Genomic DNA, 18441 nt, shown 5'->3' on the forward strand with positions numbered 1-18441 from the left:
ATTACCTACAAAAAGGAAAGATGCCATTGTACTACATTAGACCTCTAAAAAAAGGTCTAAGTTTGAGTTAAGATTGTGTCATTAACTTAAAGGTTTTGCTCTTTGCTTAATTGTTTATTAGTTTTAAGGGAATATCATTTTCTAAGAAAAATAAATAAGTGTGCTGTGTTTTTTGTTAGGTAGCTAGGTTCTGGAAAACCTATAATTGGTTCCCAAACAAAATCTCTACCAAAGGAAAACATAAATGTTCACACCAAAAGAGACATAATGCTGTACCTATTAAAATTCTCATAAAGAATAATTTCTTGTGGAAGGCAAATGCTTAAGATTGTTTGGCGTTCAGGAAAGCTTTTATCTTTACCAAAATTCCTATCATGGTTTTACCTTTTTTGTAATCTGTATTCTACAATTTATACATTAAATAATTCACCTTCTCGAAATATCTTGTGCATCACAGCTAGCTACTTCTGAGCACTAAAAGAAAATAGAGAAATATTTCACAGCTTTTGGAGTATGAACTCGAGTTTAATTTAGTTATGTTGGTTGGTTCTATTTTACAGCTTAAATTATCACCAGGTGAGGTGGACTCATTCACCTTGAACAAAAATATTGTTTTGTATCTAATATTATTACAGATGACTAGAAAGCTTGTAAGGCTGTAAGTATGTCTGTACACCCTATTACTTTTTCGTTTGCATCTCAGCTTGAAATGCTGTATTCATTCGTAACATTTTCTTGGCTAGGTTCCTGATGTCTTCTTTGCTAGACTCCATTGATATTCGAACTAGCTCGTTCACCCCTCCACTGGATATGAACTCCCTAGTATTGTCATCTGCAGAGCAAAATAGTCATTAACTTCTCCTTACAAAGAAAAAAAAAATATAAAATAACTTCACAAAGAAATATTAGTCATTACATGCCTAGTCCAATATCTATTTTCACAGGGAAAAACAAGTATCATACAAACTGTCAAATGGGAAATGCTTATAGTAATCTCACTTCTTATCCCACCTTTTTCACTATGGTAAAACGGAGTTAAAAGAAAGAAAAATAAAGCCTTCTATTATTCATGTGGAGCTATCTACTCTCAGTTCTAACACAGCTTACTGTTTTGTGCTAAATGACAGAGCGCAAGCTCGATATGTCGTTTGGTTGAAGTTGAGGTAGTATTTGAATTGGCTATTAACCAAGAAAGGACACCATCTTCTACCAAGAGAGAACGACCCTTCCTATAACCTGCATGTTTTTCAATTCTCAGCACATTTTAACAATACAATTAGCATATATAATAGAAATATACATCTTCAAGTCTTGAAATAAACCTTGAATCACTCCACGAGTTTCGCATTTTGCAAAATTTGCCAGTCCTCGAGCAATTTGCGCAATGACATCACTGCTTCCACATCTAACCATTTCCATGAGTGCCTTAATACCTCCATTTTCCTGTAGTACAGCGTGCAAACTTTCTGTAGCAGCATAACCGAAATCTCTTGATGAGTAAAGTAACACTATTTCCCAAACTGTTGAGTTTACCATATAAAACAACTACATGTAATGAAATTTAAGATGCTGTTGATAAGGCCATGTTCAGATACATGCACTCTAAAATAAAGTGAAAAGTAGTATGAAAAAGGAGCAGAGTAAGAAGTATCATAAGTTACCGTTTCCACATAAATTAGCAAGTGCACCAGCAACCATTCTAAGAGTTTGTGGATCATTTGACTTGGATGCTATCGTGGTTAACAGCTGAGCTCCACCTTTGCTAATTATTAAGCCTTGATTCATCTCTGAAGTAAATGGAAATTAATGAGAAGTGAACAAAAAATCCCAAGGATGATAGAAATTAATAATGACACAAGCATTTTCCTTTACTAAGTAAGTAATGAATCTGATTAGCATGTTGCATATGCAGTACAAAATTTAGATTGAGTACATATTAGAGACTACAAATTCAGAAGAAAAATTAGAGAGCCAAGCCAGGATTACCATTCATGGCCAAATTGGCTATCGCCCCTGAAGCCACTCTAAGAATAGTTGGATTTTGTGATGATCGCAACAGCGTAAGCAAAGCATCCAAACCACCTTCCTCAACAATTTTTTCTTGATTAATATCTGGAATTTGGAAAATATAAAAGGTGTTTATAAATGATGCAGTAAAGTAACCAACTGTTGGAACTAGAAGAGCATAAGCAATTTGTCACGGACATAAATCACGAAATAGGAGAATTATTCAGACTACGAGTATGTAAACTACACCTTCAGCAGCAAGATTGGCCACCACCTTAACAGCATGAATTTGGACATCTGAATCTTCTGATGACAAAAGTTGTAATATCTTTTGAAGCCCAACTGAGTTTGCAAAGCCAACAGACTTAAAATCAAGATATGATTAAGGAGTCAATTTGCATACAAGTGAAATTTTTGTTCAAACTTGCCTTCTTCACATATCTTTGCAATTGTAGCTCTCTGACCAGAAAGTGTCTCCCTTAAGGAATTTGGCTTTTCTGTCCTTGTTGGACTCCCAAATGAAGAAGGTACTCTGCCTGAGTTTTCTTTCCCATGTGACATTTTATCCTGAAAACAAGATATGTAAGATTTTAAATAATAACAGAAAATATATATTCTAAAATGCATAACCAAACATACCTCAAAATAAATGTCGTTTTCAGGGACAGCCTTCTTTAGATTGACCAACTCATTTTCAACTGTTTTCCTATGCTCTTCTTCAACTAGAAGTCTTTGCCTCATGGTCACAAGTTCCTCCGTTGTTTTTGCCTTTTGTTATTTATAAAATAGCAAAAAATCTATTAGTAATTTCCAAACATAGTAAGAAAATTGAAAAGAACTGTCACACAGAAAATTGAAAGATATCACATGACATGACAGGAAATGGTGCAATACTAAGAAAATCAAATTTGATGTTCTAAATTTCAAACACATTACCTCATTCTCCGATAGATCCTTGTACTCGGTTTTCAAAAATTGAAGTTCATCTAGAGCTTGTTCATGTAGCTGATACATTTCTTGTAACTTCTCTTGAAGCGTCATGATCTCGTTTTGCCCCTATATTTACAACAAAACATATCAATTTATAAAAAGCAGTAGGAGTCTTGAATTAAAGATCTTCCACAAAACATATCGATTTCTTGTAACCTGCATCTGCATGGAACTTTGATGATCGCTAAGGAGCTTCCTAGCTGAATCTAATTGTTCCTTTAGATCTTCACAATGGATGTGTTCATTCTTCAATTGCCTACTTAGGTCTGAAATTCTTTCCTCATACATCTGAGTAGTATCTGCAAGTTCTTTCTGGCATCTTGAATTCTCCATCTCAAGTTTCTATAAGCATTAATGATAGTACTGTTGTCAGTGCATATGAGAAAATATTTCTGTATTGAAAGGATGGCTCCTAAGTAGGCTTTTTTAATTGAGAGTGAAATTGGATCAAGTATGTGATTCTTCCCAACCATAATTTACCTGAATCTTCTTTTGACTATCACTCAGGAGCTGCTTCATTGCATCTAATTGTTCATCAGCGATTTCAGTACGAGCATTTTCATCTTCTAGTTGTTTTGTCAACTCTGCGATTTTTTTCTCATACATCTGAGTAGTGTCAACCAATACTTTCTGGTATGCAGAACTTTCCAGTTGGTTTTGCTACTAACAAGTAAAACAAATGTAAATGCTTAATACAGTGGCAGATTAATTGATAGAACGAAAAAAATCATGAAAAATAAATATTCTATCCATCTTAAAGAAAGAGAGTCACCTTGCTGTGTTTCAATCTAGTTTCTAGCTCAGCAACCTTATCATGCATAAACTCGTTCTGATCTTGCTGACGATTCAGTTCATTTAGAGTATCTTTCACTTCCAACTCTAGACGAGTATTTTCTTTCTCTAGAAACTGAAGACATATTAGAGTGAGATGTGAACTGTGACCATATCATTCAATTACTGTGAAGCATAAAGAATTCGCCCAAAACCATTTCTTTACCAATTGAATTAGAATTGCATGGAAAAGATAACTACCTCGGACCTTGTAATTAGATTCTTTCTGGCTTCATAGGAAGAGTCTTGACACTCTCTGAGCTCTTTTTCTAACTCATTTCTGTCATCTTCTCTCACCTTCTGCTGCCTTTCAACTTCAGCTGTAAGAAGATCTACTTGGCTTTCAAGCTTCCGACATAAGCTTTCATAATCAAATTCTTCCTTAAGTTTTACTGTATTTATTATTTTAATTGCCTGAGAAAATGGATAACACAAAATTGAGATAATGGAAATAATGTATTAACAAGATTTAAGTAACAATATAACATTTTTTCTATTTTCAATTCATGATTACCAGCCCAAAATGAGTAAATGTCATTCACTACTAAAGAACATTATGGTATATATTACACTGAAAAGACTAACAAGTAACATTATTCTAAAAACACCAGAAGAGGTTTGAATAGCTCACTCTTTGTCCAAACATAATCGTACTACTTGTCTCCACATTATGTCTTGCTGAAGGTCCAATTGTTATTATCAGTGAAGTCCTTGCAGAGCCTATATAAAAACAAAAAATGAATAAATAAAGTGCAAGATTCTTCTACAGGCAAATCAACACAACAAATTCTTGCTATTTTTCACTCAAATTTAGTTTATTATACTCAGAAATATAACAAAATATTAAGTAAAAGACATGTAAGAGGAAACAAAAAGAAAATCCCAGGATGACCTCCAAATGAATCGCGAAGCAGTCTTGTCAGCTTCGAATCTCTGAAAGGTATGTGTGGACTGTTTTCAGCCAAGGCATTGATGCATTTCCCAAGGGAAGTTAGAGAAGAATTTATGAATTTAGCCTCTTCTAACATGTGGCCTTCACTGCCTGAAAAAATGAAGAATATGCAAGCTTACAAATTATGAACTAAGCTTCCACTTTAAGAAATATATATCTATTTAATAATGAAATTGTTTTGACATTATATTCAAGTTAAAGAGTATAGAAACAACAGAAGCAAACTTTTTGAGAAAAACTCTACTTTAAAGCTCAACAACATAATGGAGCGGAAAGGAATTCAAACAAAGTTATCATTAACTAACCAGATTTGTCTACTCTTTCAGATCCTGCTAGATCAACAATCAGCAACTTGCTTTTTCGAACTATAGGTACGCCATTGCTACTAGGACTAGAGACCTTCTCTTGTAAATTAAGGCCATCTTTTACATTTTCATTGACAGGTCTTCGAACGGTAACCTGTTGAACATGAAAAAGATATGGAATGAATGAATGAGCTCAGATTACTATAATATTAAGAAGCTTGAAACTATAGATGAACTCCTATTCATATACTCACCATGAGGATTGCATGACTACGTGAAGACTCAGTATTGAGCTTAGTATTAGCTGCATGACGATTTGTCTCACCAATTTGTAATAGATGTAAAAAGTGATCAAGGTCTTGAACTTGGACAACTGAAGCACCTGGCAACGACACCTCACCAGTCTTAGGATCCTCATAAATGGGAATATTAATCTTTTCTGGTGCAAGTAGATCATGAATAGACTCAAGATACAACTGTGGAAAAAGAACAATGATCTTGTAAATAAAGATTGGTCACCATGAAACTTGAACAAAGAAAAAGCCTTCATGCAACATAAGAATTCTACCTGCAAATAGGAAATTTCCACACTATCAAAACCAGGAGATGTACTAGAAAGTATGTCCTCAAGAGCTCTGGCCATTATACCACGCTCAGAAGTATCATCTTTACCCAATCTGCTCAGTGTGTAAGTTTTACCAGTACCTGTTTGACCGTATGCCATAACTGTTCCATTATATCCATTCAAAACACTCTGCAAAAAAAAGTTCATTTGGAACAAAAAATGTATGTAAATTACAGAATTTCATTTTGATATCAACAATGTTTAGTCTCAATGTACACTCTCCAAATTAAACATATGCAAAACACATACACATACTAGAATAGAATCAATATTTTAGAACTTGTCTTGTTATGCTAATTTCAGCACCAACTGCAAAATTTATCAGTACTTTATTGATTATTGTACAAGGGACTAGTCTCTTCATGACTTACCTCAACTACAGGCTTGGCAACTGCTTCGTAAACTCGCCTTTGAGAGGCAGTGTCTGTAAAAACTTCATCAAATCTATAAGATTCCGAACTCCAGTTGTTTTTTCTCAACTTCAATCGCTTAAGCTGCATAAGAAAAAGAACATATAGAATCATGGTGCTACTCTAAACATTCTTGTGGCTGATAAAAGAAAATTATGCTTTGTTGATTTGATTATGGAAGAAACATAGACAGATATAGTAGAAAGATTGAATGCAATATAGTAGAAATAAGAAAGAAAGAAAAATATCTACAAAAAATGTGTTTTTAACCATGAAAAGGCCTTTTGGAGGGATAAAATTACCTCAGGCTGCAACTCAACACAATCAACAAAATCAGAATCTAAAAGATGGTCCTCAGCATTTTTTGGTCTAAGTCTGACAGCAACTCTCACTCTTTCAGAATCTGTAGTAAATGTACAAAATAAAAAAAGTGATTATGACTACAGAAAAAAAGAAGAGAAAAAGTTGTATGAATCTCTAAAGAGATGGTATAAATCAAATCATATAATCATCAAATACTCTTGTTTCTTTTTTATATACAAGTAATATATTAAAAGTTAGAACTTCAGAAACCGATGATGAGTCTGAAACCATAAAAATTACTATTTGAACAACAAACAACCATTTCTTTCCAAAAAAAAAAAACCATTTAATTCAAATATTAAAAGTAAAAGATAAAAAAGGAACCTTGTACAGAGTCGGGGGTAGAACGAATTCTGGAATTAGGAGTGACAGAACGTCTAGAAGTAGGAGCTTTAGGACGATTGGAGAAATGGGTTTGTCCTCTGCTAGAAGAAGAAACTTGTTGCTGTTTTTCAGACCTGCCACTATTACCATTATGCCCTCCTCCTCCTGCTGCTGTAGAAGAAGAAGAAGAAGTAGAAGTTGTTGCCATTGATGACCTTGAAGCCGAAGAAGTCATTAATTTCTGAGTCTCAACAACACCATTCCTATATCTGACATCTCAAACAAAACAAAAAGAGATTTTTCTTTATTTTTTTACTAATTTCATTACAAAACAACAGAGAATGAGAATGAGAATGAGAAACAGAGACAAAAGGGTTGTGGCCGGCACGATCCTAAGACATATAAAAAATGTTTCTTTTTCAGTTTCTAATTTTTATTATTATTACTTTTTTTTAATCAGAAACTTGTTCCCGCGTTAGCACATGATATGGAGAACAAGATTTCATTTTTAAATACTTTTTAGAACGTATCATGTAAAATGAATCTTCATCTTTTTCTTTTATTTTTTTTTCTATTTTTATTACAAAAACAATAATTGATAATGTTTTGAGGATTGAGACGGCAAAATGAAAATAATGACCAACTTTTCACACTTCAGGATATTTGATTCATTTGGCTTGAATATCGTAAAGCCAAAACCTTTTTACTTGTTTTTTTCCTCATCTTTTAAAGATTTGAATTTTCACAAAAGCACCTTTTTCACTCTGGTTTTCACTTTTTTGGGTTTACTTCTTGTAATGAAAATAACTCTCTCTCTCTCTCTCTCTCTCTCTCTCTCTCTCTCTCTCTCTCTCTCTCTCTCCTCTGTTTTTGTTTATTATTATTGGAATAGTACATGCACGTGTAAAACCAACATGAATTTAATTGGTTTTAGGTAGAAGCATTTGGGTTAGGGTCAGAAGTACAAGTACTTGATTTTGTAGTAGTAACTTTAAAGACGAAGTTTTTTCTATCAAAAAACTTTAAATATGGAGTTTGAATTTTTTGATGGGTGGGGTGCTACTATATGACACTTTTTCTTATGATAATATTCTCTTATTTATTAATATTTTTTTTAAAAAAAAAAAGAGAATAAGGCAAATAATATTGTGTGTTGTTACTTGTTGCAGATACAAAGAGAACATGCATTTGTTTTGTTGTGTTGTGTTGTGTTGTAATACAAAAAGAGAACATGTATTATTGTTATTTTATTATATATTTTCAAATCCTACTTTAGTTTAACAATTATTAGTATAAAACAACCACAATTTTTCTCACTTAAACAAATGATAAACAAATTCACTCCTTATTTTATTCTCTCTCAACTCTCTCTTTCTTTATGCAATTAAGCTTGTATATCTCTCTCTTTTACAGTAATCAAATTAAGTTTATCTAGTTATTATTTCTTTATAATTATAACTCACAAAAAATTGGAATTTTGGACCAAAAACAAGCTCATCTTCACTAGTAATAATCAAATGCTAGGACAGCTAGTAAGAATAACCAAAAGAAGATTTGGTATGTATGTATTTATAAAGAAAAGGAAACAATTGAGGATAGAGATATAAATAGTGCCTTGGACAAAAGGTTGCCGTCCCAATTCACAAAAAATAAAGTGTTTGACTTCAACTTTGTATTAAATGCAGTACCTAACTTTTAGTAAATAATTGTGCATTGAATTTATGACAATTCATTAATTAAAGTAAATGAATTGACTTGACCAATCCAAGAAGGAAGATTAATTAGTACTTGACTCTGTTACTGAGAGTGAAACGAGTTGAAGTGATTAGAAGGGTAAGTAAGTTTAATTAGGGAGATGTTTGTTTGTTTGTTTGTTTGTTAGTAGAAAGAGGTATATGGTGGGGTTTTGTTTGTTTGTGTTTATTTTGGCCGGCAATCACAACTCATGCAAGCTAAGATATATGCCATTTGGTACGTATTATACATATGATTATGGAGTCATCAAACTTTGACCAAAATTCCATTTGGAGTGTAAACTTACTAAGCACAATTAATCTCTAAATAGTAAATAAATACCCTTTTGTTTTGTTTTGATTGATTCTTTAACCAACAAAGGAAAAAGGTGGTTAACCTCTAAATGACTTGTTTGTTATACTCCATTTCGGTTTTAAGGTGAAATGAAATAGCATTATATTCCAACTGATGATTTGGACAACATAACTAATCTGCTCATTATTACATAAGGATAGACTTTTTTTTTTCTTTTTTCTTTTCTGAATAATAATGCATATGTGGTGGATGTCGTAGACATACAAAAGTATATTAGAACATTTTAGAAAATTTAACACAAATGATATCACTTGATTTATGTCATCATCTTTTTCCAATTCATAAGTACAAAATAACATAACCATCAACTTTTTAAAGCAAAATTAAATAATAAAATTGGGGTGCTTATCTATAATGTAGCAGACTTTTGATTTATTTAATTGGATGAAAAGCACAAAAATGAGTATCAACTTTCACCTTTGCAGTGATTGGAAATATTTTAAAATCATTTGCCAGAGTAAGATGCTCTTATATTCTTTAAAAAACAAAAATCCTCCCATTCGAGTAATATATCTCAAAAGTTAAACTAGAAATTTATTCTTAGTGATGCGACATTATCTCCAATCAATTTATATGAAAATTATGTAGCTGAGAAAGATGCTATAACATCTTATGGCATCCAACGAAAATGACATCTTTGCTGTTCCAATTTTGAATTGATGGCAGCTACAAAGAAAATGAGCTTTCAATATCACAAACATCAATCTATCCCAGAAGTGTAAGGCTTATGAATAAAAAAAAAACACAACCATACAGAAAACCAATCAGTATAAAGTGACAAAAAAAAGTGTTTTCTTTTATTATTATGGTATTGAACCAATGAATTTAAGGTAAAATTTTCATTTCTTATTTAACATATGACATATGAACTTTCAGCAACAGCCTCATTTGGTGAGAAGTTATAGTCAATCTATACCAGCATCCAGAAAACTAAAATAGAAGTATAATACTGAGACACAATTGACCTTACAACCAAGCAATTTTCACAGGCAGATTTTATGTCAGACTCTGCAAACGCAACGAACCTCTCTTGCTCTGTTACTGACTTTAGCAGCTTCACTACCCTTGTAGACAGGGATAGAACCCACATCAGATATTCGTATATTGTCCCACAAGAGGATGCAAGATCTAATTCATCTATTCCCACTCAAAGGTAATGGTAACTTCCCTGATAGCACACTTCAAAGACGCTATCGGAACATGAAGAAAACTGAACAACAGTCACGCAGTAACTTGTCTAACTCTTCCAACCAAGAGCCATTAGATCACCTTGTTTTAGTTCAATATGCATCCCGAGCCTGAATTTAAAATACATGGAAACAGTTAGATATTGATGTAAAACTGGAATGAAAGTAAGAGCAATCATGATATAAGTTATTATGAAAACATTAATCACCCAAGATCTGTTGGAAGCCGGTAACCACCAATACGTACACGCTTTAATGCATGAATCTGGATTGAGTAAAGACATAAGAAGTCAGCATAAATAGGATTGAAAATAACTAAACATAAAAATAAAACTGTTCCAGTGACAGATATGACAAGTCAATAATGATATGCATAAAAACAAGTCCAGGAACAAACATACAGGAAAGTAAAGATTGGAGTATGGAAGACTAAATATCTTTTATATTTTTGCAAAAAAGAAAAGAAAGGTCACATGTCCATGACTGACCTCCTCCCAAATTTATTCGGAACCCTCCTTTGTGGCGGAGGAAATCCTTGGTAACAAACATGAAACTTGGGGAAACAGAAAAATAAAGAAACACATACTCTAATATAATACAGTATAAGGCAGACGACTAGATATCATTGAACATGGAGTAAATATGTCCAAGCAAGGAACAACAAAGATGATGGTTGTTTCAACATAATCTTCACTCACTATTTGTAATTTCATTCTTTTAATGGCAGTCCGTTCTTGTTATTTAATAAGGCTCCTTGGTTCAAAAAATTGAATTTAAAAAAAAAAAAATGATCCCCTTCATGTTAAAGAGGTTCATTATAAAATGATGTTTTTTCACTCGAACGCATAGTTCTTCTCAATTCTTCTTTCATAAATTAAAACTGACCTCAAGTCCAGCATTTTTCACAAGTTCTCGTACTTCATGGTTCCTTCCATCATGAACCTGCAGAAATTTAGAGAGTCAATGAGAATTTTGAATGTAGTATCACATGGGAGTTTAATGGGTTCATGGTTCTGTTCATCATGAATCCATTAAACTCCCAAATTCTATAGATGGAATCCAAGCCAAACAAAGGTCTTTTGTATGACACGAGTCCAGCTTGCACATTCTTATTCTCTATTTCTATTTTACAGTTCATAAGCATCCTTTAACTTATAAAGAAAATCTTGGCAGATTCAAAATTAATTTATTGTAGCACTAATTTGGAGTGATACTAGTCCGATATTATCAGAAAGGACCAGACCAGTAGCATTGAAAATATTATAACACATGATGAAGAATTTAGTTTAAAAATTGAGACCACAAGAAGAAAAATCCCTTAAATCACCCACATTCAGCAAAATAAAAAAGTGATTTGAGAAAGTAAAACTACCTACAGCAAGCAAATATTGTTTTTGTATATGGGGAAACATACATTACCTGGAACTGGATTAGACTAGAAGCAAGTGCTAGAAAACATATCATCAAAACAGTTTTGAAAAACTTAGTAAAATGTCATACCACTACACGTAGACGAGATCTTGGTCTATCTGGCTGATCAGGTAGTAGCTCAACTGAATCTGGGATACAACGAACACCATCGATGACTGTTCCCTCACTGATAGCTATCAAGTGCTTCTTGCCAACTTTGCCTTCAATTGTTGCAATATACCTAAGATAGCAAACACAAGAAGTTAATAATTATACACATGCAACTAAAAATTACTTATACCCAGAAACATATTGTTGACATGTACAAGTAAAGATAAAAGAACAAATCAGCATTGAAATCTGCAACAAAATATGCAGCTTCGTACTTTCTGACTTCTGTATATACTGTTAGGACCAAAGTGCGTTTCACCTATGCTAGGAGAGGTAAGAATGCTATTGCTTAAGGGTAGTTTGGTCTTTTACGGTTTAAGGGTATGATTGTAATTGTGAGTGAGAATGGTAGTTTGTTAAAGTACTGTTTGGGAGGTTTATGAGGTTTATGCTGGTATTGAGATTACTCTCTCTGCAGCAAGAGTCTTATAGGCTCAATCTTGTAATCTCTTTTGCTTGAATTCAATAATACTCACAGTGATGTTTCTTTCTACTTTCCATTGTTAATCTGTTACTGAGAATTGAGGCAGCAGGTTATATCATTTTGGTATCAGAGCTGGTAATCCGAGGGAGGTAATGACGAACACGAGAAGCTCCAAGAAGGTGGTGGAATCGGTTCAGTCGGGAGAAGAGGAATCGCAGTCACCAATTCATGGGGATTGGGATTCAATGAAGGAGAGGGTGGAATCTCATGAGCGAGGCATTGCCGTTATCAGTGAGAAGCTGGACTTGCTCCTCCGCGGACAGGCGAGAATGGCGACGGAGCTTACAGACGGCCCGCGGAGTCCAATTGGGAGATCCGTTCAACCTCCGGACGGCTCCGTTGGATCGGAAATCAAAATCGAGAGGAGGTTGGCGGATATGGGGGTAGACGATCCGAATTTCGCCCGAGGAATATTGAATTGCCATTGCTCGTCGGCACGATCCCGACGCACGACGTATGGAGCGAACGATACTTCGGGTTGCGGCGACTCACGGCGGAGGAGCAACCGGAGGTCGCGATTCTCGTGTTTGGAGGGACCGCCCTTCGTTGGTTTCGCTGGGAGAACCGTCGCCGTGAAATTCGGAGTTGGGGCAAATTGAGGGATCTTCTTCTCCGGCGATTCCTTCCAGCTCACGAAGGATCGGCGTACGATCGATTTCTCGGCACTACAGACGTCCACTTGCAGCAGAATACCGGCGAGCTTTGAAGCGTTGACGGCGTCGTCGGGCACGGTGGCCGAACCGCCGGCTTGGAATCGGCGTTCATGAAGGGACTGAATGCCGAGATACAAGGTACCCTTCGACTCGAACCGGTCGGGCTGGAGAAGACAATGGAGATGGCCGAAGTGGTGGAAGCTAACCCAAAGGTCATTCGGGCTTTTGTAAAGGGGTCGAGTGCGGTATTAAGCCCAACTAAATTAAACCCATTGAACCCAGCTGGACCCACCCAAAGACACTTTAATGGGCTGATTGGGTCAAATAATGCTAAAGCCTTCCAACACCCACTTAATTCCTCACGTGCATCAACTCCTAATAACCAGAGAAGAGAATTGGAGATGGGCAAAGGTTATCGCCGGTTGACTGAGACAGAGGTGCAAGAGAAAAGAGCTAGAGGAGTTTGCTTCAAGTGTGATGGACCTTGGACACGGGGACATCATTGTAAGTCTCCGGAGCTGCAAATTATTTTGGTGCAAGATGAATGTGAAGATATGGAGGAATTGGCAGCCATGGAGGAGTTGGGAGATAATGGGCAAGAAGGTTTGACAGAGGCACAAGTGGTGGAAGTGTCACTCAATTCTGTGGTGGGGTTGACTTCTCCAAAAACTATGAAATTGGTGGGGAGTGTTCATGGCCAGGAGGTGACGGTGCTTGTTGATAGTGGAGCCACCCACAACTTCATAGCTACAACCTTGGTTACCAAACTCAACCTTCCCATTTCAACTACGGAGTCATATGGAGTTCAAATGGGTACCGGACAAGTCGGGCGGAATTTGTTTAGGAGTGCCGGTCTCATTGCAAACGGTAGAAATTATTGATGATTTTCTACCTTTGGCCTTGGGAAGTACCGATGTAATTTTGGGAGTTCAATGGTTGGAGACTTTGGGCGACACTTATCATAATTGGAAGGAAGGGGTCATGAGATTTAAAAGGGGCGGCCAAACCGTGGAGTTGCGTGGTGATCCCGCCCTCCACAAGACTCGTGTTTCACTAAAGACCATGATCAAGACAATTCAGAAAGAACATGAAGGTTTATGGGTGGAGCTTGGTCACACTACTACCGTGGGAGCTGTGGAGAATATTCCAGCAGCTGTTTCTGAGTTGTTGCAGCGATTCGCGGGTATCTTTGACATGCCAAATCGACTACCACCTCCCCGGCACCGAGACCATGCTATTTGCCTTCGCCCCGGAGTAGCTCTGATCAGTATACGGCCTTATCGTTATCCTCATGTGCAGAAAGAGGAGATTGAGAAATTGGTGTGTGAAATGTTGCAAGGGGGGATTTGTCAACCTAGTACAAGCCCGTTCTCGAGTCCTGTTTTGCTTGTGAAGAAGAAGGATGGGAGTTGGCGTTTTTGTGTGGATTACCGGGCTCTTAACAAGGAAACTATTGCGGATAAGTTTCCAATACCGGTCATTGATGAGCTTCTTGACGAGTTGTATGGAGCCAAGATCTTTTCAAAGCTCGATTTGAAATCAGGGTACCATCAAATTCGGGTGCGACCTGAGGATGTGCCTAAGACCGCTTTTCGGACTCACGAGGGACACTATGAGTTCTTGGTTATGTTGGAGGATAGGGACTCCTTCCTGGATGATCTTAAGATGCATCTCCTTCGTGCTCAACATCGCATGAAGACCACGGCTGATTCCCACCGTCGTGAGGTACGTTTTGAGGTTGGTGACTTGGTGTTTGTCAAACTCCGTCCCTACCGACAGAAGACATTGGCTGTCCGTCGTAATGAGAAGTTGGCAGCCCGCTACTATGGGCCCTTTCGCGTCTTGAGCCGAGTTGGTGCTGGCCTACAAGCCGACCTTCCTCCTAGGTGCGGCCAAGACACCCCGTCTTCCATGTCTCTCGCCTCCGAGCCGTCATCGGGGCGGCCTCCTCTTCCTCCACCTTTCCTCCACAACTTACTCCTGAGTTGGAACTGCAAGTGGAGCCCGAGGAAAGGCCGAATGTGCGCCATGGCACCAACGGTCCCGGTGATGAGGTTGATGTTTTGATCCGTTGGAAGAATTTGCCTTTGTTTGAAGCCTCGTGGGAGAAGTTTGAGACCATCCGCCACCAATTTCCTGCTTTCAACCTTGAGGACAAGGTTCGAGATATAGGGGGGGGTAATGTTAGGACCAAAGTGCGTTTCACCTATGCTAGGAGAGGTAAGAATGCTATTGCTTAAGGGTAGTTTGGTCTTTTACGGTTTAAGGGTATGATTGTAATTGTGAGTGAGAATGGTAGTTTGTTAAAGTACTGTTTGGGAGGTTTATGAGGTTTATGCTGGTATTGAGATTACTCTCTCTGCAGCAAGAGTCTTATAGGCTCAATCTTGTAATCTCTTTTGCTTGAATTCAATAATACTCACAGTGATGTTTCTTTCTACTTTCCATTGTTAATCTGTTACTGAGAATTGAGGCAGCAGGTTATATCATATACATGCAGCATTCTTTTCCACAAGCAAAAACAACGCAAAGAATAATCTACCACCAACTTAGAAGTGTTTATCAAAAGCAATAATCAAATCACATGATTTAACATAAGAAATCTCCACCTCACTATAATTTATAGAAACTGTTAAGAATGATAATTCCTTTATCACTAAAAATAATAATATTTTACAAGCCCTTACTCCTTAGACATGTTGGATGATGGATGAGAAAGTTTCTGAGCAAAATCTCCTGAGAAGTTATAGTGTTGAGAATAAGTTAGATCACTGTATCATGCTACAAATCGGTACATAAAGACATTTGCATATAATGGCTGCGCTACACACCATCATTGGTCACTATAATCAACCCAGTTGTAGCAACATCAAGCCGACCAATAGTAAATAAGCGTGGTTTGGTTTGCCCAGGGTATCTTTTGTCCTGGAAATACAAACTTTGAGTTCAATATTTTTGATGATAAAAAATTCAGTGAAACACATACATTAACTGTTAATTAATGAAAAAGGATCTTTCAGTTCACAAGCTCAATTTACAGTCTTTTATAACAAATTCAAAAGGAAAAAAAAGTATAAAACTCAGTTATGCATACCCAGCTCTTTAAATAATCCTCAAATAGACCCAGAACAGACTTTTTCTCTCCAGAAGAGCAAATATACCTGTCAAACATAATTGCATTAATCCTAGATAAAAGTATTTCCGGGCTCTAAGTAACAATTTCTAGAGGAAAAAAAGAATAAACAGGGATTAAACAAGGGACAAACCCTTTTGGCTTGTTAAGGGCAAAATAGACCTTCGGTGGTAGCCTCTTGGGAAGTCGATTTCCATTGACATAGATCATATCTCTTGCAGGGTCAACTCGAGTCTGCTCATCAGCAAGAAAAATAATATGAAGAACTCCTCTTTGTTAGAGCAATAGTTTCAAAACATGAATAAAAAGCTCACATCTAACAGGTTGAAATATTCTAGTAATAGATGAGGAGCAACAAGTGACCTGAGGAGTCTTGCAAACAGAGCCATTGACAGTCACCTTGCCTTCAAAAATAAGTTCTTCACTGGTTCGTCTTGATGCCACTAAAATGAAAATAAAAGTGAAAGATTGAAAACTCACAAGACATTTCCAAATTTCTGTACACAACAACCACAGAGATAAATTCTTTTTAAAAATACATAAATAAATCACACTAGTCCAACTTGAACTTGTACAATTCTTCAAAAGATCGACCACACATTTTCTCAACTGAAAAATGAAAAGCTCTTTACTTGCATTTGACAGAATTTATAACCTTTGGTCGAAAACATCCTCAATACTTCGGATTAAAACACAAAACTTAAGAAAGAAAATATACACTTCAGACATAGTAAAGTACAAATATTGCTTTTGGTGTAAAAGAACTATAGAATATCCACATAAAACCTTCAACAAAACAAAGTCCAAACTTCCAGTTCCAAGTTCTTTGAATTTCAACACAAAACTAAATAATCAATTTCCCACTACAAACTACTAATTTTCCACGAAAATCCACTAACCTATCACTCATATTCTTCATCATTCCAAAGAATCAATTTCCCACTAAATATCCTAATCCTGTCCAAATTAGCATTTTCTCCCATAATCAACAGAAATCGAATAAACAATCCCAGAAGGAATTGCAGATAAGAGAGAGTGAGAATTTCGAATAATCACCTCCAGCCGCAGCGAGAACCTTACTGAGCCTCTGTTCAGAGTCTTTAAAATTCTCGTTATAGAACCTTCGCGAAGCCTTGGAATGCTTTGGCTCAGTCGTCTTCGCAACAGTCTCCTTCTTCTTCTTCTTTGCGGCGGCGGTGGTAGCCTTGGTCTTAGTCTCGGCATGGGCCATGGCCTGGAGGAGATGCGTGGGAGGATGGGACTGTAACTTGAGATTTCCATCTTCACCACGGACAATCCAGGGAATGAAGAGCTGACCATCGACGCCAGAGAGTTGAGGGTCGGAGTCTTCGAGTTGGGGTTTGGGCTTGGGTTTGGCGGGAGCAAAGGAGATATTGAACTCGCGAGAAGAAGAAGAAGAAGAAGAAAGAGAGCATGAAAGGCGAGGAAGAATGTATCGTATGGGACGGAGAGAGACGGCGGAGGATATGGATAGAAGTGAAGAAGAGAGATGGTGGAGAGAAGAGAGAGAAGCCGCCATATTCTTCTTCTTCTTCTTCTTCTTCTTCTATCTCAGTTTCACAGTTTTAACGGATAGTGTCTATTTAGTTTTTTCTTTTATGATGTTTAAAACCATTTTGTTTTGGATTTGGGATATTTTGTAGTCAGTTTCAATCAAATTTGCACGTAATATTTTAAAGGATAATTAGTATTTTTATCCTTTAAATTTAATTTTAACATAAACTAAATTATATTTTATAAATTTTTTTGACCGTTAGAAATTTTGATTGAACTATTGAAATTATAAGATTTAAAGACTTTTATCTAATTTCATTCAATTTTACTATTTCAATATTTATTTATAGACTAAATCATGCTCTCTATACTTTGATATCTACCAAATCATGCTTCTCGAATTTTGACATGTAATAAATTATGCTCCTTGAACTTTCATGCATATTAGATTTTTTTTATTAAAATTGGACGAAAATTTTTAAATCCAACAATCTTAATAGTTTTAAAAATTTAGATAGCATAACAAAAATCTTAATTAACCTATTTTTAAAACCGCATTCCTATTCCTATGGGACACAAGTCCTCTTTAGAGATACTCCTGTTATGTGGCAGATTCTTATGTAATATTATTTTTATTAAGCACTATTAAAATCTTTTAGCATATTTCTAATTTTTAAATGAACATTCCTATTAGACAAACTTATGCAGTGTGTTGTAAATAAATAATAATTTTTTATATTATTTATTAAATCAATGTTTAAGACCTAATATAATTACACTAATAACAAGGTAACAGCCCAACATGAGTAATGTTTTGGTACGTGATCTGCTTCAGCACTACATAAAAAAATAAAATGGATATTATCCGCACAAAATTGCAAGCATCACTATAAACACGGTAATTGTGATTAGAAGATGTGGATTAATGTAAGTTATTGGAGAAAAAATTGCAAGCATCATTTTTAGTATGCT

General features: G+C 35.9%; 2 protein-coding genes across 2 annotated transcripts; both read right to left on the bottom strand.

The window, feature by feature from the left end:
• Positions 1-504: 504 nt before the first annotated feature.
• Positions 505-7741, bottom strand: LOC115705929 (kinesin-like protein KIN-UC). Its single transcript, XM_061108205.1, has 21 exons — positions 6808-7741; positions 6423-6523; positions 6082-6204; positions 5654-5839; positions 5340-5561; positions 5086-5239; positions 4721-4870; positions 4460-4548; positions 4030-4242; positions 3770-3904; positions 3478-3657; positions 3154-3339; positions 2944-3063; positions 2647-2775; positions 2436-2574; positions 2257-2349; positions 1987-2112; positions 1662-1787; positions 1323-1466; positions 1108-1236; positions 505-832 (listed from the first exon to the last, which is right to left on the bottom strand). Exons 1-21 carry the CDS (start codon positions 7040-7042, stop codon positions 681-683), a joined length of 3132 nt encoding a protein of 1043 aa, XP_060964188.1. The 5' UTR covers positions 7043-7741; the 3' UTR covers positions 505-680.
• A 1950-nt stretch (positions 7742-9691) lies between these two features.
• Positions 9692-17625, bottom strand: LOC115705943 (putative ribosomal large subunit pseudouridine synthase SVR1, chloroplastic). Its single transcript, XM_030633432.2, has 10 exons — positions 17011-17625; positions 16318-16397; positions 16088-16188; positions 15916-15982; positions 15653-15746; positions 15509-15557; positions 11604-11754; positions 10989-11045; positions 10313-10368; positions 9692-10214 (listed from the first exon to the last, which is right to left on the bottom strand). Exons 1-10 carry the CDS (start codon positions 17492-17494, stop codon positions 10154-10156), a joined length of 1200 nt encoding a protein of 399 aa, XP_030489292.2. The 5' UTR covers positions 17495-17625; the 3' UTR covers positions 9692-10153.
• Between the last annotated feature and the right edge of the window lie 816 nt (positions 17626-18441).

The sequence above is a fragment of the Cannabis sativa genome, chromosome 1 (genome assembly GCF_029168945.1).
Source record: "Cannabis sativa cultivar Pink pepper isolate KNU-18-1 chromosome 1, ASM2916894v1, whole genome shotgun sequence".
Lineage (NCBI taxonomy): Eukaryota > Viridiplantae > Streptophyta > Magnoliopsida > Rosales > Cannabaceae > Cannabis > Cannabis sativa.